General features: G+C 36.2%; 2 protein-coding genes across 2 annotated transcripts; one reads left to right on the plus strand and one right to left on the minus strand.

The window, feature by feature from the left end:
• Positions 1-1,226: 1,226 nt before the first annotated feature.
• Positions 1,227-20,188, minus strand: LOC128226078 (uncharacterized). The gene is made up of 15 exons (XM_052935972.1): positions 19,937-20,188; positions 17,932-18,393; positions 17,693-17,812; positions 17,531-17,569; positions 17,117-17,236; positions 10,498-10,584; positions 8,645-8,648; positions 8,085-8,320; positions 5,504-5,763; positions 5,112-5,313; positions 4,531-4,620; positions 4,311-4,340; positions 3,981-4,091; positions 3,600-3,683; positions 1,227-3,205 (listed from the first exon to the last, which is right to left on the minus strand). Exons 1-15 carry the CDS (start codon positions 19,997-19,999, stop codon positions 2,930-2,932), a joined length of 2,184 nt encoding a protein of 727 aa, XP_052791932.1. The 5' UTR covers positions 20,000-20,188; the 3' UTR covers positions 1,227-2,929.
• Positions 10,594-15,458, plus strand: LOC128229306 (uncharacterized). Its single transcript, XM_052941148.1, has 2 exons — positions 10,594-10,839; positions 13,328-15,458. Exon 2 carries the CDS (start codon positions 13,328-13,330, stop codon positions 14,489-14,491), a length of 1,164 nt encoding a protein of 387 aa, XP_052797108.1. The 5' UTR covers positions 10,594-10,839; the 3' UTR covers positions 14,492-15,458.
• Positions 20,189-20,224: the final 36 nt, after the last annotated feature.

Consider the following 20,224-nt stretch of genomic DNA (forward strand, 5'->3'; position numbering starts at 1 on the left):
CAGCCATCGTGTATCCCGTCGTTACGATGCAGCCATCGTTTATCCCGTCGTTACGATGCAGCCATCGTGTATCCCGTCGTTACGTTGCAGCCATCATGTATCTCGTCGTAACGATGCAGCCATCGTTTATCCCGTCGTTACGATGCAGCCATCGTGTATCCCGTCGTTACGTTGCAGCCATCGTGTATCCCGTCGTAACGATGCAGCCATCGTGTATCCCGTCATTACGATGCAGCCATCGTGTATCCCGTCGTTACGTTGCAGCCATGGTGTATCCCGTCGTAACGATGCAGCCATCGTTTAGCCCGTCGTTACGTTGCAGCCATCGTGTATTCCGTCGTTACGATGCAGCCATCGTTTAGCCCGTCGTTAAGTTGCAGCCATCGTGTATCCCGTCGTTACGATGCAGCCATCGTTTATCCCGTCGTTACGTTGCAGCCATCGTTTAGCCCGTCATTACTTTGCAGCTATCGTTTAGCCCGTCGTTACGTGCAGCCATCGTTTATCCCGTCGTCACGTTGCAGCCATCGTATATCCCGTCGTTACGTTGCAGCCATCGTGTTTCCCGTCGTAACGATGCAGCCATCGTGTATCCCGTCGTTACGTTGCAGCCATCATGTATCCCGTCGTTACGTTGCAGCCATCGTGTATCCCGTCGTAACTTTGTATCCAATCGTTTATCCCGTCGTAACGTTGCAGCCATCGTGTATCCCATCGTTACGTTGCAGCCATCGTGTATCCCGTCGTGATGTTGCAGCCAACGTTGATCCTGTCGTTACGTTGCAGTCATCGTGTATCCCGTCGTTACTTTGCAGCCATCGTTTATCCCGTCGTAACGTTGCAGCCATCGTGTATCCCATCGTTACGTTGCAGCCATCGTATATTCCGTCGTAATGTTGCAGCCATCGTTGATCCCGTCGTTACGTTGCAGTCATCGTGTATCCCGTCGTTACTTTGCAGCCATCGTTTATCCCGTCGTTACGTTGTATTTAAGTTATTGGCTTATATTGCTATACTGCCGTCACTGCCATAGTTGAACCAGCGATTTTCGCGCTGCTAACAACAGTGGTAATTGCAACGTACACTTTGCAAGTTACTTATGAAGAGTTTACCAATGTGCTATCATGTCACAAAACAGCAGTGGACGATTGGTCCTGGACTGTTTCCAACTAAAATAACAGCAAACCGCAGCATATGATCATGTCGAAAAAACAACAACAACAAAACAGATTCCCATTTCTTTAAAACTAAAACACAGATTAAAAACATTTCGCAGAAATGAAATTGGCAATATTGCGTATAATGCGTTTATTTCACGCAAACCGGTGAAAGAGTGAAAAATATTAGTGATTGATAACTTGATCATTTCACTCTGGCTCGAGTGAAATGATAACCCTTGCTCATTCCACTCTATACAGACAACTCGGGACTATTTTTTCCATCTTTTATAATATTTGCTTCCCTTGACTTTAAAAAAATACATGTATGTCACAAGTACATGTTTGTTGTCTTTATTGCTGTACTATACACATTGACCGAATCTTATTAAATTGTCAAAATCAAATTATGCAATAGTTTTAATAAAACAAACATTTTTTTGCGATTGATTATAAAATTCTATTAAAAAAGAACAAGCTTACCAATTTATGTATGAACTTTTTCATGGAACATACTGTTACAATTAACCTGCTTGGTAGGTATCGGTTGAATATTTACTTGGCCACATGTGCTAGTAAAAGAGTTGATAGATCATTTCTTCCTACAAACTTTAACCGCGTACGTGTATGCAAAAGCATTTTGAATTTGATCAATTTCCAGTTTACATTCAACAGTTCAACAATTCATTTTTCTTTTTTAAAACTTTCAAAGTCTGCGCAGCATCCCTCTCAAAAGCATCTTCGGGCACATCCTCGACATTTCCTCTGGGGTCTTGGTAAACACACGGGGACGTGACATTCAACTTTTATAGATATGAAAATAATTCGCTGTCTCAACAACAAAGCATCCTTCGGCTGCACAGACTGTTCATGAATTGACCCCGAAAAAATACCGTAAGATCCAGAGTCTGAGAGCGACAGTGACAAGATACACACTACGAAAACACACTCATCATTGTTAATTTAAATCTGTTGAAATTATTTTTGAATGTACACAAATGTCACATGGCCAAATTTCTTTGAATTGTAGTTCTACGCGATACATTTTTTTTTTATTTCCGAAATGCTTTTGTTTAAATACTTGTTTTGTGCCTTAATAAATGTTAAAAATGATAGGTTTTGTTGATGGAAGTAGGGTTTTATCTAAACATAATTTCAATTCCAACAACCATTTCCATAAAGTGTGGAAATTTTTTTTAGTTGACGGACTGCTCGCGAGAAGAGGAGGTAACTTTGATATAGCGATTATGCCGCAGTTACTTTCCTTTGCAAAGAGGCCACAAAAATTTACCCTAGCGGGGACATATATTGAAAAAAACACGATATATGCATGAACTAAAAAGAAATTATGTTGATTTTTTTTTGTTGAATTCAGTGTAAGATCGTATTTTATTTCACTCGTAGTCACATAAAAATAATATTTTTTCTGTGACCACTCGTAAAATAAAATACGATCTTAAACTGAATTCAACAAATATCCTCTATATCATATTATTATGCTTTCATGGTAAGCGACAAGTTACTTGTCTTTGATACAATGATTATAATACAATGAAGCCTACAGGCACACGTATGATATTGTTTAAAGGCGTCAGATAGAATCAAAGCCTTAGAGACACTCAATGAGTGACACATTACGTAATAATAAAATACAACACCTTCTGTTTATATAATCCTATCGTTTCTTAATCAATACACAACAACAAAGGTAAACGATGTCTTGGATACTCCAACGATACTTTGAAACGATACTTGTACGTAGAAAATATCAACTACACACGCTTCTTTGGCTGCGCAACACCTTTCAGAACAAGGGATCCTTTTTCATGAAGGAACATCGCAGGCCAAACCACGTACTCTACGGTGTCTCCACTCGCTGTGTATTGCCTGTACAACAATGCATCAAAACGCGAATCGGGTTTGGTTGTACTGTCAAAAACCATTGGAGGAGTTTGAACCACCATCATCCAGCAGATGAAAAGGGACTTCTTAATGAAAGGTTTAAGTGATTCAATGCATTCCTTGTCCCATCTGTCGCGTAAATATGCCTGTAAGATAGAATGTTTGATAGAAAATTGTGTTAGATATTTATTTAATTCTATTTTATTTATAACATCAATAAAAGAAACACAACAGCAGCAGCAATAACAACACACTCCTGAAAAGCGACCTTTCCGTTAAACGCTTGTACAAAGTGGTTTAAATATCATTTTTGTTTTATCAATATCAAACCTTTTTGAAATGGTGACGTCTAATTTTCTTATCCTGTTTTAAGTCACACTTTTTATGATATGACTATATCTTTACACATTATCAGATACGCTAAAACAGTGCAATTTTATGTCTTTTCAGTTATTATTAAAAATGAAATTCAATCGGATTGTTTCCAACTTCACATCTTTAAGCTATCAAACATAATGCTCAGATAAAAACGCCATTTACATGTTGCACGACAGGAACCATTGAGACGGCGACACCTTTCCGCATTTTAATCAATTCTTGGCCCATATTTGTAGGTCCAACCGACTGTGTTATAAAACAAAACAAAAACAAAACGTCAACATCTTGAATTTAATAATATTGCGAAACGCCCTTATTCTTTTTAATTCTTGAATGTGCCTCGATTAACCATTGTCGATTAACGAATTACATGAATAATTTTCAAGATTGTAATCTATATCGTTTTGCATTTACAATGTTAATTCATGGACAACCTTAAAGTTTGTTCAATGCATTACTTGGCAAATTCATAAGTACATTATTGCGTTATTCAAGTTACCAAATCTTTTAATGAACAATGTCCTGCATATCGCCTTTCCCTACCGTTTGCTTGTTCAAGTCCGTCTGTGCTTCCTTGCGTTGTTTAGGTTTCCAGTGCCTCTCGATGAAATGGTCCTCAAGAGCAAGCAATGGATTTGTTACACGACCAAGTGGCTGAATTTCCAAAACAATCAACTATAAATAGTAATATTGTTGAACTATACACTTCGTTTTAAACTAAATGTATTGAAAATTTGATTTGTTCACGAAAATATATGTTAACAGGTATTGATGCAAAGTCGGATACCCATGATAGATTTATTCTGTTACTCTGTGAATAGTAAGTTACGGTCAGTAATAGGTGTCTGACGGTGCGATTGATGCTATACTTACAGACTGTGGAAGTGTAAGACTATGCTCTCTCTGAAAGAAAGAAGTATTTGATAAGCATGAGAACAGAAAAGAATATTACAAACATCCATAAACGTTAATATGTTGTCTCTTTAGTGAATCGTTAAACTAATTTAAGTTTCAAACGTTTTGTTTTATATATCAACAATATCAACTTGCACAAAAACAGAGATCAGAATTGGTTGTCATTGATTATTCTTACTCTTGTTATATCTTCAAACAACTTCTCTGCGACCGCTTCCATTTTGGTAACCAACTCGTTAGAATTTCTCACACAAAACGTGTAGGCACTCTTAAAATAAAGGATGCACATACTTAAAGAAATTATAAATAGTTGTAAGGTTGCATACCCATAAAACTCGTTTAAACCCCATATTAACCAATGTTTCGTAAGTGTTCTGAAGCAATAACTCAAACATGCATTCTGTTGTTTTGTAGGTTGTCTGTATCTCATTTAGTGCATGCATTGCCCTGGCCTTTGGATTTTAATCAGATCAGGTTTTCATTAATTGTCAGGCTACTTGGCTTGTCCCTGACGTTTCCATTGTATTGTTAAATCAAATTTTACATACAAATTGATGTCATGAGGTATCAAACACCTGGCAATTGGACACACAATGGTTTACAAGGTACTTGGAAATAAATAAAGAGTAGTCAATAGTCTGGTACATACCCCACTGTATTCTTTGCATGTACATGCATGATGTATACAGTGTAAAGGACCAAAATGAATCGACTGATTGCATTTGTTTAAAAATAAAAATAACTGTATTTTATTCTTACATCCAATGTTGTACGCAGAGCTTTAATTGCTTCCTCATCTTTGTAGCCGCCACCTTTTGTCAGACCTTCAAACGCATCCGTCCACTCGTTGTCATACAGCTCACTGTAAATCTCGCCAAGCTTCGTCGGCCGGTTCCTATCGCTCAGGTCAGCTATGTTCGGGTTGTCTTTTGTCAGCTTATCACCTGCCAATTTGCTTAACCTACAGAGAAATGTTGTTACACCTTTCAATAACATAACACACACATAATATATCGAAATGTACTCCGGCGAAATTTGCAAACAGACAGGCCGAGAAAAATGCATATAAGAAATAAATGTAAAGACATGATCAAGCATTCAAGTAGAAGTAGCTGGCTATACATAATTCACATTACGATGGTATCATTTACCGTATCCTTAATTGGTCGTTCTCTGCCTGTTTTCTTGAAATTTCCTCCTGAAGACGTGTAATATCTTTCTTCATTGTTTCTCTGTCTGCTTTAAGGAACCCAATTTGCACAACCAAATCACTTGGATTAATGTGTACTTCTCGATCATGACCAGAGCAAGTTCCATCTTCGTTTTGTGTTCGTTTACTAGATGAAGTCGGATTCATTGACCCATTTTTATTTACGCTTGATTGCAAGCCAGCTTGGCCTGTCTGATCCTCCTGTAACAAAGGTAACATACATCGAATTAGCAATGTAGACAAACTTTTGATAACTTATACATATATGTTTCATGTATGAAACTGTTTAATAACAGTCCAAACATTTTCAGACTTGAATACCGCGTATAAGTACTAGTTCATAATTACAACCAGTTACAGGTCTTTTTGCAGCGAAACTTACACATTTTAACAGTTTATTGATGTCTTACATTAAGTACATGTGTTTACGTTTGATCTCCTTTAATTTTAGCAATCTGATAAACATCCATTAAGAAATTATTAAACGCTCCCATAAGGCGCTCAAGATCAAGTCCTTCGGACGGATTGAGTTCAACATTTATGTATAAGAAAGTTTGTTCCACATAAGAAGTTCCACTTTAACTACTTCAGCGAAATGCTAAATAGTTTACTACAATGTTCATATTTAAAAGATGAATAAAAAACATCAACAACATAACGATGGCATAACTGATATTGCTATAAATAGACGATAGATCAATTACAATGCCCATCATGACGACAAAGGGCCATCCTAATAAGTACAATTTAGCAATTAATATTTGTGTTCAACTGATTGCTTCAGAAGATAGGATTTATGTATTCGAACTATGCCATCAACAGTATATCTCTATCAGCAAATTTGTGTCAATGGTTTTTGTTTCAATTGAAATAAATGCCATGGAAATTCGCCTTAAAAATCACAAACATTTACGGTGAATTTTTAATAGTATATATCCATTTTACAAACATTACACGCCATTTCTTACTTCATTATTAAGTTTATATTTTGCTCAAACTCATTATGCCAATAGTTATTGTGAATCACTGTTGTGTTTATATTGTTAAACTCAAGTTGTTGTGATGGAACAAAGGTACATAAACTTAACAGTTTTTACACATTACAACTGAATACTTTATTCATACTTTCAAGGATGCCTTTTAAGAACCATAATGTTGAAAATTAAACAAGGAAATGTGATATTCAATGTCATCTCCATGAAATAGTTTTTTACCTTTCCAATAGAACAACATTAATGCTCACATAATTGATTTTGATTCGGAACAAAACAAATTACCTTATCAATCAAATGCCTCCCCATGTACAATGCTGTTCATTACTATGTTCTGCATTTATGCATATGTCATTTGCATATCAATTTCACTACTTCAACATATATTTATTTCAATTTCCTAACTGAAGTGATTAAAGTATAAAAGTTCCCTTGTGTTTTGAGTAGATGACCACCGTTTGCTTACTGAAAATATGCAATAACATCAACAGTTTATATTAATTCATTTAAAATCAAAAATCTTACGAATCTTTTACAATCATTACATTTAACTATTGGAAACATTGCATCTACTTAGTTATGTGTAAATATTATTTCCAATAAATACTAGTATGGCATCATGTTATTGCCAAATGTTTACAAACATTGTATTTTGTCTTTTATTATTAGTTAGCCGACTTCAACAAAAGTTCCACCTATAAAATGGACCATTATCTTTTAATAGTTAATTAAATAATAATGACCTTACCCATCAATTAAAAAGCAATCATTATAATTGACGTCAAAGTTTATTTCCTTGAACAGGTATGAATGCTTGTCGATTAATATTGATTATTTACCATTCCCTTTCGCAAGTATGTCCTTATCAATTCATTTCTGACACGGTGTGTCATAATATAGGAACATGGACAGTTCATATTTAATTTAAGAACAATCTACAAAACTATCGAAATATGTAAAATAAAAAAATAATAATAGCAAAACACATTCCTGTTATTTTACCATATGGACTATTTCGACTAAAATTTACTCACAATAACTAATCCTGATTAAATGCCCTAAACCACCATCTTTCAGAGCCAACGTTCGTCAGAACTTTCAGTGCTTTGATTTTTCAAGCTTCTGTATTAATCTAGTGTACAACTCTTTATTCCAGCTACTGTATTAATCTAGTGTATAACTCTTTATTCCAGCTACTGTACTGCTTGTTTTGTTACTCATACTTGTCTGCGCATGTATGTTTTTTCTTCTTAATATGTCCATTTTATGCTTTTTATTACGATATTACTATCCATCCGTGTTCCGCCAATCAATGATTCATAATATATACTGGATTAAATACTTGTTGTTAAAATCTCATACACTAATAGTAATCATTACTCCATAACCGTATTTTCCTGGTTACATAATATTGATAACATTATGTAGATAGAGAGAAACCACATGTTGTTAGATAATTGCAAGTTGTGAGTAGCTGAGTATGCAAACACAAACTTTCAGTTAGTTGACTTAAGTAGAAATGACACTTACATCTACATTGCTTATGTAAGAAGAAATCTTTTTTGCAGTGGTGTTCATCCGGTGGATTAAGTCACGTTCACCCATCTTTGCCCCTTCTCCACCTTGGTTTCCCTTAATTATCTGAATCGTTCGCGACCATTCCGCTACTTCTTCTTCAACTTCTTTAAGAGTTTCGTCCTCAACTTTACACGTTGCATCTCGGCCACCCTTTGACCTGTTATTTCCCATTAGTAAAGCTAATTTTTCTTACGTACTGTACTAGTATAACACGAGTGTAGTTTTGCTTTCAAAATCGAAATCGAAAGTTGCAGAAAGGAAATGCACTTATGTAACGTTTAAGTTATCACAATTTCTTATTTTGATTTAATTGTGTTAATTTCCTGAACAAATAATACATGTTAAACGTAGGCATGATTCTAACTTGAATTATACATCTCACGACATGAAATAGACAAATGACCTTATATTTACTTCCGTGATAGCTGTCGACAAATGAAGTATTGAGTGCATTCTTGTGAGAATAATCAGCTCAATAACTACGTAACTGTATATGTCGAGATCAATAATACTCGACTGCAGTGCACAAATAAGACATTTAAAACTGCTTCTTTTCTGCTAGGCTTTGATTTATGTACTCTAAGAGATATCTGAAAACGAAGCATTATTTGGAATTGTAATTAACACAGTGAAAAAGTACTCGAAAATGCTTGAAAACATATTATACTATTTTTGTAGATCTATAAATAATCATATAGATCATTCTCTTTATAAATTTGTGAATCAGAACATCATATAAACAAAGCAAAAAGCTAAAGTAATGAGTTAAAGCTAATTAGTCATTGTACATGAACCTACAACACTTCTTTTAGTTTTCTGTTTAACCACTCTTCGTGCGATCAATATTAATTTATAGTAAATATTGACTTGGTCATTATTATCTTCTCGAAATTGTACTTTTTGTTTGAACATTAGCGCATCGCCTCGCGTATTCAGTGCGCATGGATCGAACATTTGAAATATTATATTTTAGCATATTTTCGATTATGTCGCACATCCGTAGAAGGCTTACAAAGGAAATTAAACAAACATCATTTTCTTAAATTGGACTAACCGAAACGCCCAGTAAGTTCAATAAATTGGGTTAGAATCAGAGTATGCATAACTGATAAATATGAATACATAATGTTTATCTCGTTAAGAAGATTATGGAACAGTTATACTTCTCAGTTCAAATACATTCAATATGTATATGTAATGTGGGTGGAGAACCACTCTTGTATGTACATAGCAACAGAAATACAATGATCGGATGGAATTTAAACAGACATAACCTAAGGTAAGTGTAACGTTAGTCTTTAAATATATCTCAGTACTGTATATTAGTTCCACAAAAAGATGGCAAGTAAATGTCCAGGTGAGTAACCTGTATAATGATAGGGTCATTACAATATGCAACACCAGTTAATCTCAGGAGCATAAATCATAGACTTCATCCACTCTTTCGGTCAGTTATTAATAACAAGTAATCCGATAAACAACATCGTTCTTAGATCCAATTAAGGCCGATATTGAGTACCTGGTCTCTGTATACCCCTTTTTATTTATAAAAATAATGATATATTCCGATGATATGTGATATATTACAATGATAAAATGTTTACAAATGTATCGATTTAAATAGGAATACTGCTGTTATATTTTGATTTTTGTTTCGATGTTAATAAAACACTGAAATTACAATGCTAATAACGTCATTTGAAAGGCAGAAACAGTCAAAGACAATAACATATCCGACTAAGTAACACTTTTATAACGCGAAACGTTGAAGTACTTAATACAGGTCAATTCATTGGTCAAAAGTGTAGTTCTTAGTGTTTGTGCACAACTGTTTTTTGCAAGTTCTAACTTCAATTTGACAAACTATAAATGTGCCACGTTGAAGTCACCACTATTTCTTCTTTCCCTGTGCAACTCCTTTGCAGACGATCGGTCCATCACGATACAAGAGGAGCGCCGGCCACACTAGGAAGTGGACAACGTGTCCAGAAGACGTGTACTGTCTGTAGCGAGCCGCGTCGAGAGTCGCCCCTTCTTTGAGCTCCCTGTCAAAACACATCGGTGGCGTCTGAACCACCATCATCCAGGCTATAAAGATGCAGCGCTTGGTGAAGGGTTTAATGGCTCGAAGACACTCGTTGTCCCATTATGTTTTTATGTAAGCCTATTATAGAAAATAATGTAGGATAACAAATAAACCGAGAAGTTGAATTCAAAATAGACATTGCAGGTTAAATATCAGATAGAGGAGATATCAAGTATGATATATTATAAGGAAATAATAAGTTAATGGGGTAAAAAATTTACAAGTTTACATATATACATCAATGGACCAGTAAATTGAAAATTAGTTCTTCAATTCTACCTTTTGTACTGATGGCACAAGGGACTCAGCGACCCCTTTCCGCATCTGCTTTAGTTTGTCTTCAACATTCATTGTTCGCGGTTGAACCTAAAGGATTATTAAAGGATAAATGAAATTTTATGCAAACATAAAATTATTTATGGAATTGTTCAACCATTAATTTAGTGGTATTTAACCATGTCAGCACCCTGCATAAATTATTGCCTCAGCCAATCACCTTTGAGTTTTATCTCATGTGGCTCTGAACAGCCAATCACGATACGTTGTAGCCATTACTGATATATTTTTAGCGTGGGCGAAAGCCTCGGCGTTTTATTTTAGTTTTCATATAATACATGAAACGTTTGTACCTTTCACGGTTATTTACTTATGTCATTTATAGCTGTTTGCTATACTTTACGGTTTGGATTAAACATGTCAGGGTGGCGACCCTGTTTTATAGCGAAGTTTTGTGCGGAAAAGGCAACAAACCAATTCGGCTGTTTACGGGATCACGTGACTCAAGATGGCAGCGCCCAGTGTCGCAATTTAGATACATCTACAAGTCTTCCAGAATTCTTCTGTCATTATTGTGATTTGATACCCAATACGGACTTATAGGGGCCTCCTTACGTGCTATGCTTGGAGTTTTCCTGGTGCTTAGTTCAAACAATGGATAATATGAAAACGGTGTATGATTTCAGCCCTTATTATTCTCGTGCTGGTCATTAACCCATGTTAACCAAGAATACGTTGCTCAGCATATTTCCGATTTGGACTTATTGTTTAACATTAGACTATCACATGCGCGTGTCTCCAGTCATTCTACAAAAAGGATTCAGGACCCGTTCAGTTGATGCATTCTACCATTTCGCTTTGGATGATTGCCACCTTTCCGTCACATGCTCTCTTCGCTTCGCCAGCATCCCCATGCTGCTGTGGTCGCTGCCCTGGGTCCATTCGATTTTACTCGAAAAGATATGTAGTTTTTTCCATATTCTAGCACGTTCTGTGCTTGTAATATTATCATAATTTTTGTGTGGCTTAGTTTACACGCCACATTTTTCTTTTCGTACCATGGTTTAGTTCTCACACCATGTGTATTTTTTACGGCTTGGCTTAGTTTACACGCCATGTCCCATTACTTACCATGGTTTAGTTATCACACCATGTGTATTATTTACGGCTTGGCTTAGTTTACACGCCATGTTCCATTTCTTACCATGGTTTAGTTATCACACCATGTGTATTATTTACGACTTGGCTTAGTTTACACGCCATGTCCCACTACTCACCATGGTTTAGTTATCACACCATGTGTATTATTTACGGCTTGGCTTAGTTTACACGCCATGTCCCTAATTTTTACTTACCATGGTTTAGTTATCACACCATGTGTATTATTTACGACTGGGCTTAGTTTACACGCCTTGTCCCATTACTTACCATGGTTTAGTTATCACACCATGTGTATTATTTACGGCTTGGCTTAGTTTACATGCCTTGTCCAATTGCTTACCATGTTTTAGTTATCACACCATGTGTATTATTTACGGCTTGGCTTAGTTTACACGCCTTGTCCCATTACTTACCATGGTTTAGTTACCACACCATGTGTATTATTTACGGCTTGGCTTAGTTTACATGCCTTGTCCAATTGCTTACCATGGTTTAGTTATCACACCATGTGTATTATTTACGGCTTGGCTTAGTTTACACGCCATGTCCCAAATTTTTACTTACCATGGTTTAGTTATCACACCATGTGTTTTATTAACGGCTTGGCTTAGTTTACACGCCTTGTCCAATTGCTTGCCATGGTTTAGTTATCACACCATGTGTATTATTAACGGCTTGGCTTAGTTTACACGCCTTGTCCAATTGCTTGCCATGGTTTTAGTTATCACACCATGTGTATTATTCACGGCTTGGCTTAGTTTACACGCCTTGTCCCATTACTTACCATGGTTTAGTTATCACACCATGTGTTTTATTTACGGCTTGGCTTAGTTTACACGCCTTGTCCAATTGCTTGCCATGGTTTAGTTATCACACCATGTGTATTATTCACGGCTTGGCTTAGTTTACACGCCATGTCCCATTACTTAGCATGCATGCAAAAATGGCATATTTTAGTTTGCACACCTTGTGTACTACATTATTAAATGGTTAGCTGTTAGCTTTGCCGTTTCTATCATTAAATTTGATTTATTTCTACACCATGTGTACTGCTGTATAAACGGTTTGCCTTTGTAAACGCATATTGTCTTCGCATTTATCATGTCTTCGTTACCTCACGAGTACTAAGTCTACTATGTTTACTACAAGATTGCATTAGTTAACACGCCCGGATCCATCCTTTGCCATAATTAGGTTTACACTATATGCACTACATGATTTATGGCATGGTTAAGTAATCGAGCTCTGTTCCATCGTTGATTTAGTTATACACACCATTTGATATGACCTTTATTCTTAATTACGGCTTGGCTAAGTTAAGTTGTAGCATAATTTTTCTTTGGTTTCATTAACACGCCATGGGTACTACCAGTGCTCACAGCTTGGCTTTATTTACACACCTTGCTATTCAAAAAATCAAACAAAATGTACTTGGGGTACATGGTTCAGATTATACATTACACCCTTCAAGTGTTTCTCAACTATTCAAATATGACTCGCACTAATGACAGTCAATTTACGCTCTTGGTTATGATTTCAGACTTCCTTTACCTTTTACCAATGTCTGGGTTCATCATTAGTTTATGAATCCCGACACTTTATTATAATTAAATTTGGGAACCCTCATTGGTGGTATCCCTTTCTCAATATTTAACTTTCCTGTTCCTTTCAGATGACACCTGCTGACAATCAAAGACAGGCACCTTCGGAATCTTCTTGCCATAGATACAAACAGGGGAAACAGCCTTCTGTTCACATGCTTACACAGCCCCAACACACATGGACTGTTACCCATGCCACTACCACCTGCAATGTTGGCCACAATATTTCGCTGTCACCAGTCTTCCCACCGGGACCTGCACTTCCTGAGACCACTACCAGGTTACATGGTTCTATTCCAGCTGGCGACAAACAAACAATTTGCCCTCCTCAAGTCCCTTGTCTACAACCCTCTCCCGGTGCTACGCTTCCACGCTGTGTTCAACCTCTTCATGGTCTACAGAACATTCCAGTTGTTTCACACTCTCAACATCGCCTGACATTGAGTCAACCTCTCCCGCGTCATTTGCAGATCGACAGTGCTTTATATGATTCTGATGATTCCATAACTAATGATTTTCAACACGCCAGTCCCAATCACAAAAGCAACCTGACATTTAATGGCATTCAATACACTGAGCCAATTAATACACCCATCCTCAACCAAATCAAGAGGTCTATCTGCAAAGATATTTGGAGAAATAAATTCATCGACTTCTCTTCTCTACTACCCTCTTTCCCTTCGTCTACCTGCGATCCCCAATTCTCATTTCAACTCGATCAACACTCGAACTTTGCACTTCGACCCTCCACCCGCACCCAGAAAATCATAACCATTGAGTCCTGGACATCAGCTTTTATAAAATTCACAGCAGTGTATACAACCAAATTTCCCCATGAAGCTGCACAGCTTATGAAGTACGCTGAAATCGTCCGGGACATTGCAGCTCGCTGTCCTGGTCTTGCTTTTTACCATTACGACATCCATTTCAGAAGGTTACGAGAGTCCGTCCCCCTCCCCTGGGATAGATTGCATACTGAGTTTTGGCTCAGGGCGTGTACATCTTTTCATCAACAACCCACTCCGTTTTCGCCTCCCCACCATACATCTTTTCATAGCTCGCACAGCCACCGTATCCATAGGTTCCATGACAAGACCTGCTGGAATTTCAACAAAAGAACGCTTTGTCGCAATGCCAAATGCCCGCACCCTCACATCTGTGGTTTCTGCAGGGGGTCCCACGCAGCCTACCACTGCAAGTTCTCAAGCAAACGAGACACCGTCAAATTACCATGACACAGTATAACCAATTTTATTGGTCAAACATAAATCCCCCCCCCATGTTTTCAGGTGCACACTACATTGTGCTTAGTTCAGGTCATGTTACCCTATTTCCTCAAACCGCACTTTTCAATGCTCTTCGTTTTTCTTTTCTTTTTTTTTTGCCGTTTTCTGGTATACAGGTTACCACCTGTTTCATTTTGAGCTATACATGCACCAACAACATCACTATTTCCCATATCCAATAACCTGGCCAGCGGCATTCTACTGCTTCCTTATAATACACGTCAACTCTCACATGTTGAAACCCTCCCCTCATGCTTACATTCCTACTTACACGGTTTTGATCTGTCGGTTAACGGCAACAGATCATCCCATTATTTCACATCCGTCTTGACCACTAGTTCCGACGGTTCTATATAACAGATCTACTCATCACTCTTAAGTATCCCAGCATATTGAATGCCATTACCAACGGTTAACACTACTCTTTGCATAAACGCAGTCTCACCGACGGTTTAAGGCCGCGGTGGTTTTTCAATTTCTATTTCCCTGCTGTTATTTGCTGTATAAACATTAGAACCATTTCACCGACGGTTTAAGGCCGCGGTGCTCATTTTTATATGTTGTTCATTGTTGTAGTTCTAAAGATACACTGGTTAACCCGACGGTTTAAGGCCGCGGTGCTCTTTTTTATGTGTCCGTTGACGGATGTAGTTCTAAAGATACATTGGTTTTACCGACGGTTTAAGGCCGCGGTGCATTTTTTTTATGTACATGTATGTTTACTGATATAATTCTATGAATTACACTGGTTTAACCGACAGTTTAAGGCCGCGGTAAACCTGTGCTAAATGTTTTACCACAATTGTGGTGTACTTAATTGCTGTAATTATTTTGCTTTAAAGTATTGCCGTTATGCTTTTTGTTTTTGTGTTTATAGTCTGACGGTTCAATTTTCCCTTAAAGTATTGCATTTTTGTTTTCTGTTTTTGTGTTTATAGTCTGAAGGTTAAAGGCCGCAGTTTTTATTACGTGCCATGTAACCTTCTTTTACCTCTGATCTCGAACAGCCCCTATAGCCAAATGGTCATTCTTGCCAATTTTTTGTACAATCTCTGACGGTTAAAGGCAGCAGTTTTTATTTTTCATGCTTTTGTTTTCACCTTGTTGTTCTAGGCCGCAATCACTGTATCTATTCTTTTTATTTATTTTGATGGTACAGTGCCGCATCTTTATGCTTTCACTTATAAATGTTCATTTATGATAATACTATACAATTACTGACGGTTTAAGGCCGCAGTCGGATTGCATTTCTGTTGTTTGTTTTTATATTTTTCTCATGTTCTCGACCACATCATGTATTTGAATATGCAGTAAGCACATTGTGACTGTTCGTTTTCCAGTGATTTACCATTAATCATTTCAACTTTTTCTGCCTTTTTTTTTTTTTTTTTTTTTTTTTTCCGTTTGCATTCATGACCTGGGTTGAACTCGTAGTAATCTCAGTCCGGTCTCTCTGGGTGGCGGCGGAGGATTCTCCTTGTGGCGGTTTTTCCACCCAGATATGTATTTCGGGAAATGTTATTATACACATGCTATTGACACTTATGTTTTATTTTACGATATTTCGTGAAAACACTTTTATGGCATTAATAAATGCCCTATTTTCATTCAAAGCTTGTGTTACGTTTTCCCTTCATCCATACGAGTTCGACCCGGCCTGTGACTTAGTACCTTGACGTTGAGCAATACATAAATGAAATTTTATGCAAACATAAAATTATTTATGGAATTGTTCAACCATTAATTTAGTGGTATTTAACCATGTCAGCACCCTGCATAAATTATTGCCTCAGCCAATCACCTTTGAGTTTTATCTCATGTGGCTCTGAACAGCCAATCACGATACGTTGTAGCCATTACTGATATATTTTTAGCGTGGGCGAAAGCCTCGGCGTTTTATTTTAGTTTTCATATAATACACCACCACCATCCCCACCACCTTCTGTTTAAATATTTGTCAGTTTACAAGGTCGAGAAATGAGCTTATTTAACTGTTTTTCATGTCACATTTAATTGTGAACCCCATGTTTTCTTCATATTTTCTTACCATATGTATTGTTAGTTTTTTGCTTCCCTTCACCACTTTTGTCAGGCACATGCTATTGACACTTATGTTTTATTTTACGACATTTCGTAAAAACACTTTTATGGCATTAATAAATGCCCTATTTTCTTGGCGGTTTTTCCACCCAGATATGTATTTCGGGAAATGTTATTATACACATGCTATTGACACTTATGTTTTATTTTACGATATTTCGTGAAAACACTTTTATGGCATTAATAAATGCCCTATTTTCATTCAAAGCTTGTGTTACGTTTTCCCTTCATCCATACGAGTTCGACCCGGCCTGTGACTTAGTACCTTGACGTTGAGCAATACATAAATAGCTTCACTGCTTGTAAAATATTAACAACATGAGACTGGATCTAAAATTGTTTTAATAAGAGTTTTGTTTAAAAATAATATGTTCACTGAATATGCAAGTACAATATAAGACATTGGTATTATGTAGACCTGAGTTCAGGGTTTATATTTTGCTTTTCAACTTCAAATATGATCAGCTAAATAACCATTGTTTGAATGTAGGTTTGTTTTCTATCTGGCTTGATTTTTGGTTTCCATTTCCGTTGCATTTGTAAGTCTTCCATAGATGACCCCTCTCTTTGTAGGCCCCCTCTCATCTCTACCAACTAAATAAACGCAACAAGATATTTGTCACCGAGAAATGCATCGTGAAACATTTAACTCATATCCATCAAATGTAAAGTATTTAGCTTTATCAAAAATTCTTTCTTTGTATCTTGGTCCGAAAATTTTAGGAATCGCTTAACCAAAAATTGTAGTAATCCCTAATGCTGTTTTAAGTTTTTAAAACATTTATTTACTAAAGCCTTGCAATGGTTATGAACACTTTTCCAGTTCATTTACTTTGCATCGTGTATAATATGTGATCTTTTTGTTTTAATACGTATTAATCAATAAACCTGTTTTGGGTCTATGGTCAGTGGTTTCTTTCCCACTGGCTGTAATAAAACAAAACATATGGCTCTGACAATTGATAATGGTATACATTATAAAAATACAAAACTATAACTGAACAAACTTTAGACTCATGAACATAGATATAAATATTTCTTTAATATTACCATGTTTTTGTTGGTTTCTTGTAAACCACTTCTTGAAAATTCTTCGAACAAAAGGTTAGCAGCATTTTCAGTTTGTTTCACCAACAATGAAGCCTTCTTTTCACAGAACTGAAAAACTTTCTGAAAATGAATATGATATAGAAATGAAATCTAGCATTTGTCAGATAATAAATTGATTTTTCACTTAAACATGTAACTGTAACTGTAATTGTAAATCAATATTGTGTTAACTATTTTACCATAAGCGCCATCTGGAGGGTATCGACTGCTTCCCTATCATCGTAACCTGATGCAACAAGTTCCTCGAATGCGTCCGTCCACTCGTTGTCATAAAGCTCGTTGAACATCTCGCCCAGCCTTGTCGGCCTGTTCCGGTCGCTAAGGTCCGCGATATCGGGGTTATCTCTAGTCAGTTTCTCGCCTGCCAGTTTGCTTAATCGTTGAAGCAATGCGGCATTTTCGCGTCTCAGGTCATCTACATATTTTGTTTTTTGTTTCAAATCGTCGTTTAAAAATTGCATTGCTTCGTTCATTTGCCTTGCTTCATTTTGGAGTTTATCGACACACTCTGATTTCTGTATCACAATGTCTTTCATCTGATCCGTCGAAAGCGTCTTGAAAAATCCTTTACTTTTCAGCTTCTCGGTTGAATATTCACTTTCTCGTTGTGGTAAAAATGGATACAGGGGTATTCTGCAAAACTGTTATATATATATATATATTATTTTAATACATGGTATTTACAGTGATAGAGTAGGAAGGACACAATATAAACAGAAGCCTATACATTTTACGAGCACGATGCGTAGTCTAAATTTATAATGTCACTCAAGGTAATTGCTCGTTTGAGTGATAGAAAACAATATATTTCACCAAGTGAGCACCTAAAATTGTATTTCACGAGTGGCGTTGTCACGTTAAAAAAAAATCTACTTTTGGTGTTAACGAAGTGAAAGATGTTACAAATTTATATTGAAACACCAATTATACTTCTTATTTTATGCTAATAAGTTATCAAGAATAATTTAATTGATATTGAATTGCAAATTGTGCCATGTTTTAGCCCAATGACATCATATATCAGGAATTTCGTCACTTATTTTCTTCTCAGGACTCTGTGAGTTTACTTTATTTATTTTATTTTTTATTATTATTATTTTATCTTATTTATTTTATTTCATTTTTTTTTATTTTTTTTTGGGGGGGGGGGGGGGGGCAATAAAAAGGGGTTAAAATTAAAATGAGAGAAACAGTAAACTTATGTTAGGATTAACTCACCGTTTGAAACGGTGAATGCATCAGGATATAACCCACCGTTAATTTTTCAATAAATCACCGGAAAGTATGAAAATAAGTATTATTTTCATAATTCATGACATTAATAAAATAAATACCAGAGCATTATCATAGTCAATTATTTTTCTGCCAGTTTCCCGTATCGTCTGATCAATACACGTTCGGCCTGCATGGTCGTATTTCTTCTCCCTTCTCACGTTATAAAGTAGGTCGCGCCAAAGATTTAATTCATCGTCAATTGTGATAAGTAATGTTTCTATTGGAACTTCGAAAACTTTATTTCCAGCAGCACTTTCTTCTCCTAGAGATTGGTAGTTCCCCATTTCGATTGGATGATGTTTTAAATATAAACAACTTTTAAATGATGTTAAAGCTATATCTTTACTTCCAGTTAAACATTAGTGAAGAGTATAACTAAAACGCACGGACTCAATTGAATGCGTTACTTTGAAAAATGTAGAATGTTTTTTAACACCTTGAACACATTGTTGAGGTTCAAAGTTGAATTATTCCATTTACATATTTATAATATCTAAAGTACTATATATAATTATTCCAGTACTATGTATAAATATTCCGGTATACTGATTATAAAAAAGATGATTTGTGACTTTTATTGTTTACAAAAAATAAGGCCCAAACCGGGGCAAGTTCTGAAAATATAATCATTGAAAGTTATCGTAAATTATATTTTTTTGTATTTATGCGTTTTCGTGAATACACTGATGCATGCATTCATTCATCCATTCCATCGCCCATTCATGCATTCACTCATTATCTTATTAATCTATTTATACATTTAATCACCTACCTACTGACTACAAGAATTGAATAGATAAACCCAGGTGAAAAACAGCTTTAAAGACCTAACTAACTAAGACATGAACTCATCTTGTTCTTTTATATTATCACATAAGACATAACCATCACATCCATTCCAAAATGTACCATCCCTTTCATCATTGAATGTCCATCTCTCACCGCAAAACCCGCACTATAATAGCAATACATTGCATTGTCAAGATATTGTTTATGTTGGTAAACGTCTCCTCCTCTGGTATCTGCCTTTATCTATCTTCATATTCTCGCCTCGCTTCTCGCCTCGCAAGTTTTTGCTTGTTATTGTATTTCTCCTCTTCGTAATGCATCGTTTCCTCTCTTAAGCCTTTTTCTTTTTTCACTGGGCCTCTTTCTCTCTTGTTATTTTTTTCTCTGCCTCGACTCGATTTCTTTGTT

The sequence above is a fragment of the Mya arenaria genome, chromosome 3 (genome assembly GCF_026914265.1).
Source record: "Mya arenaria isolate MELC-2E11 chromosome 3, ASM2691426v1".
Classification (NCBI taxonomy): Eukaryota; Metazoa; Mollusca; class Bivalvia; order Myida; family Myidae; genus Mya; species Mya arenaria.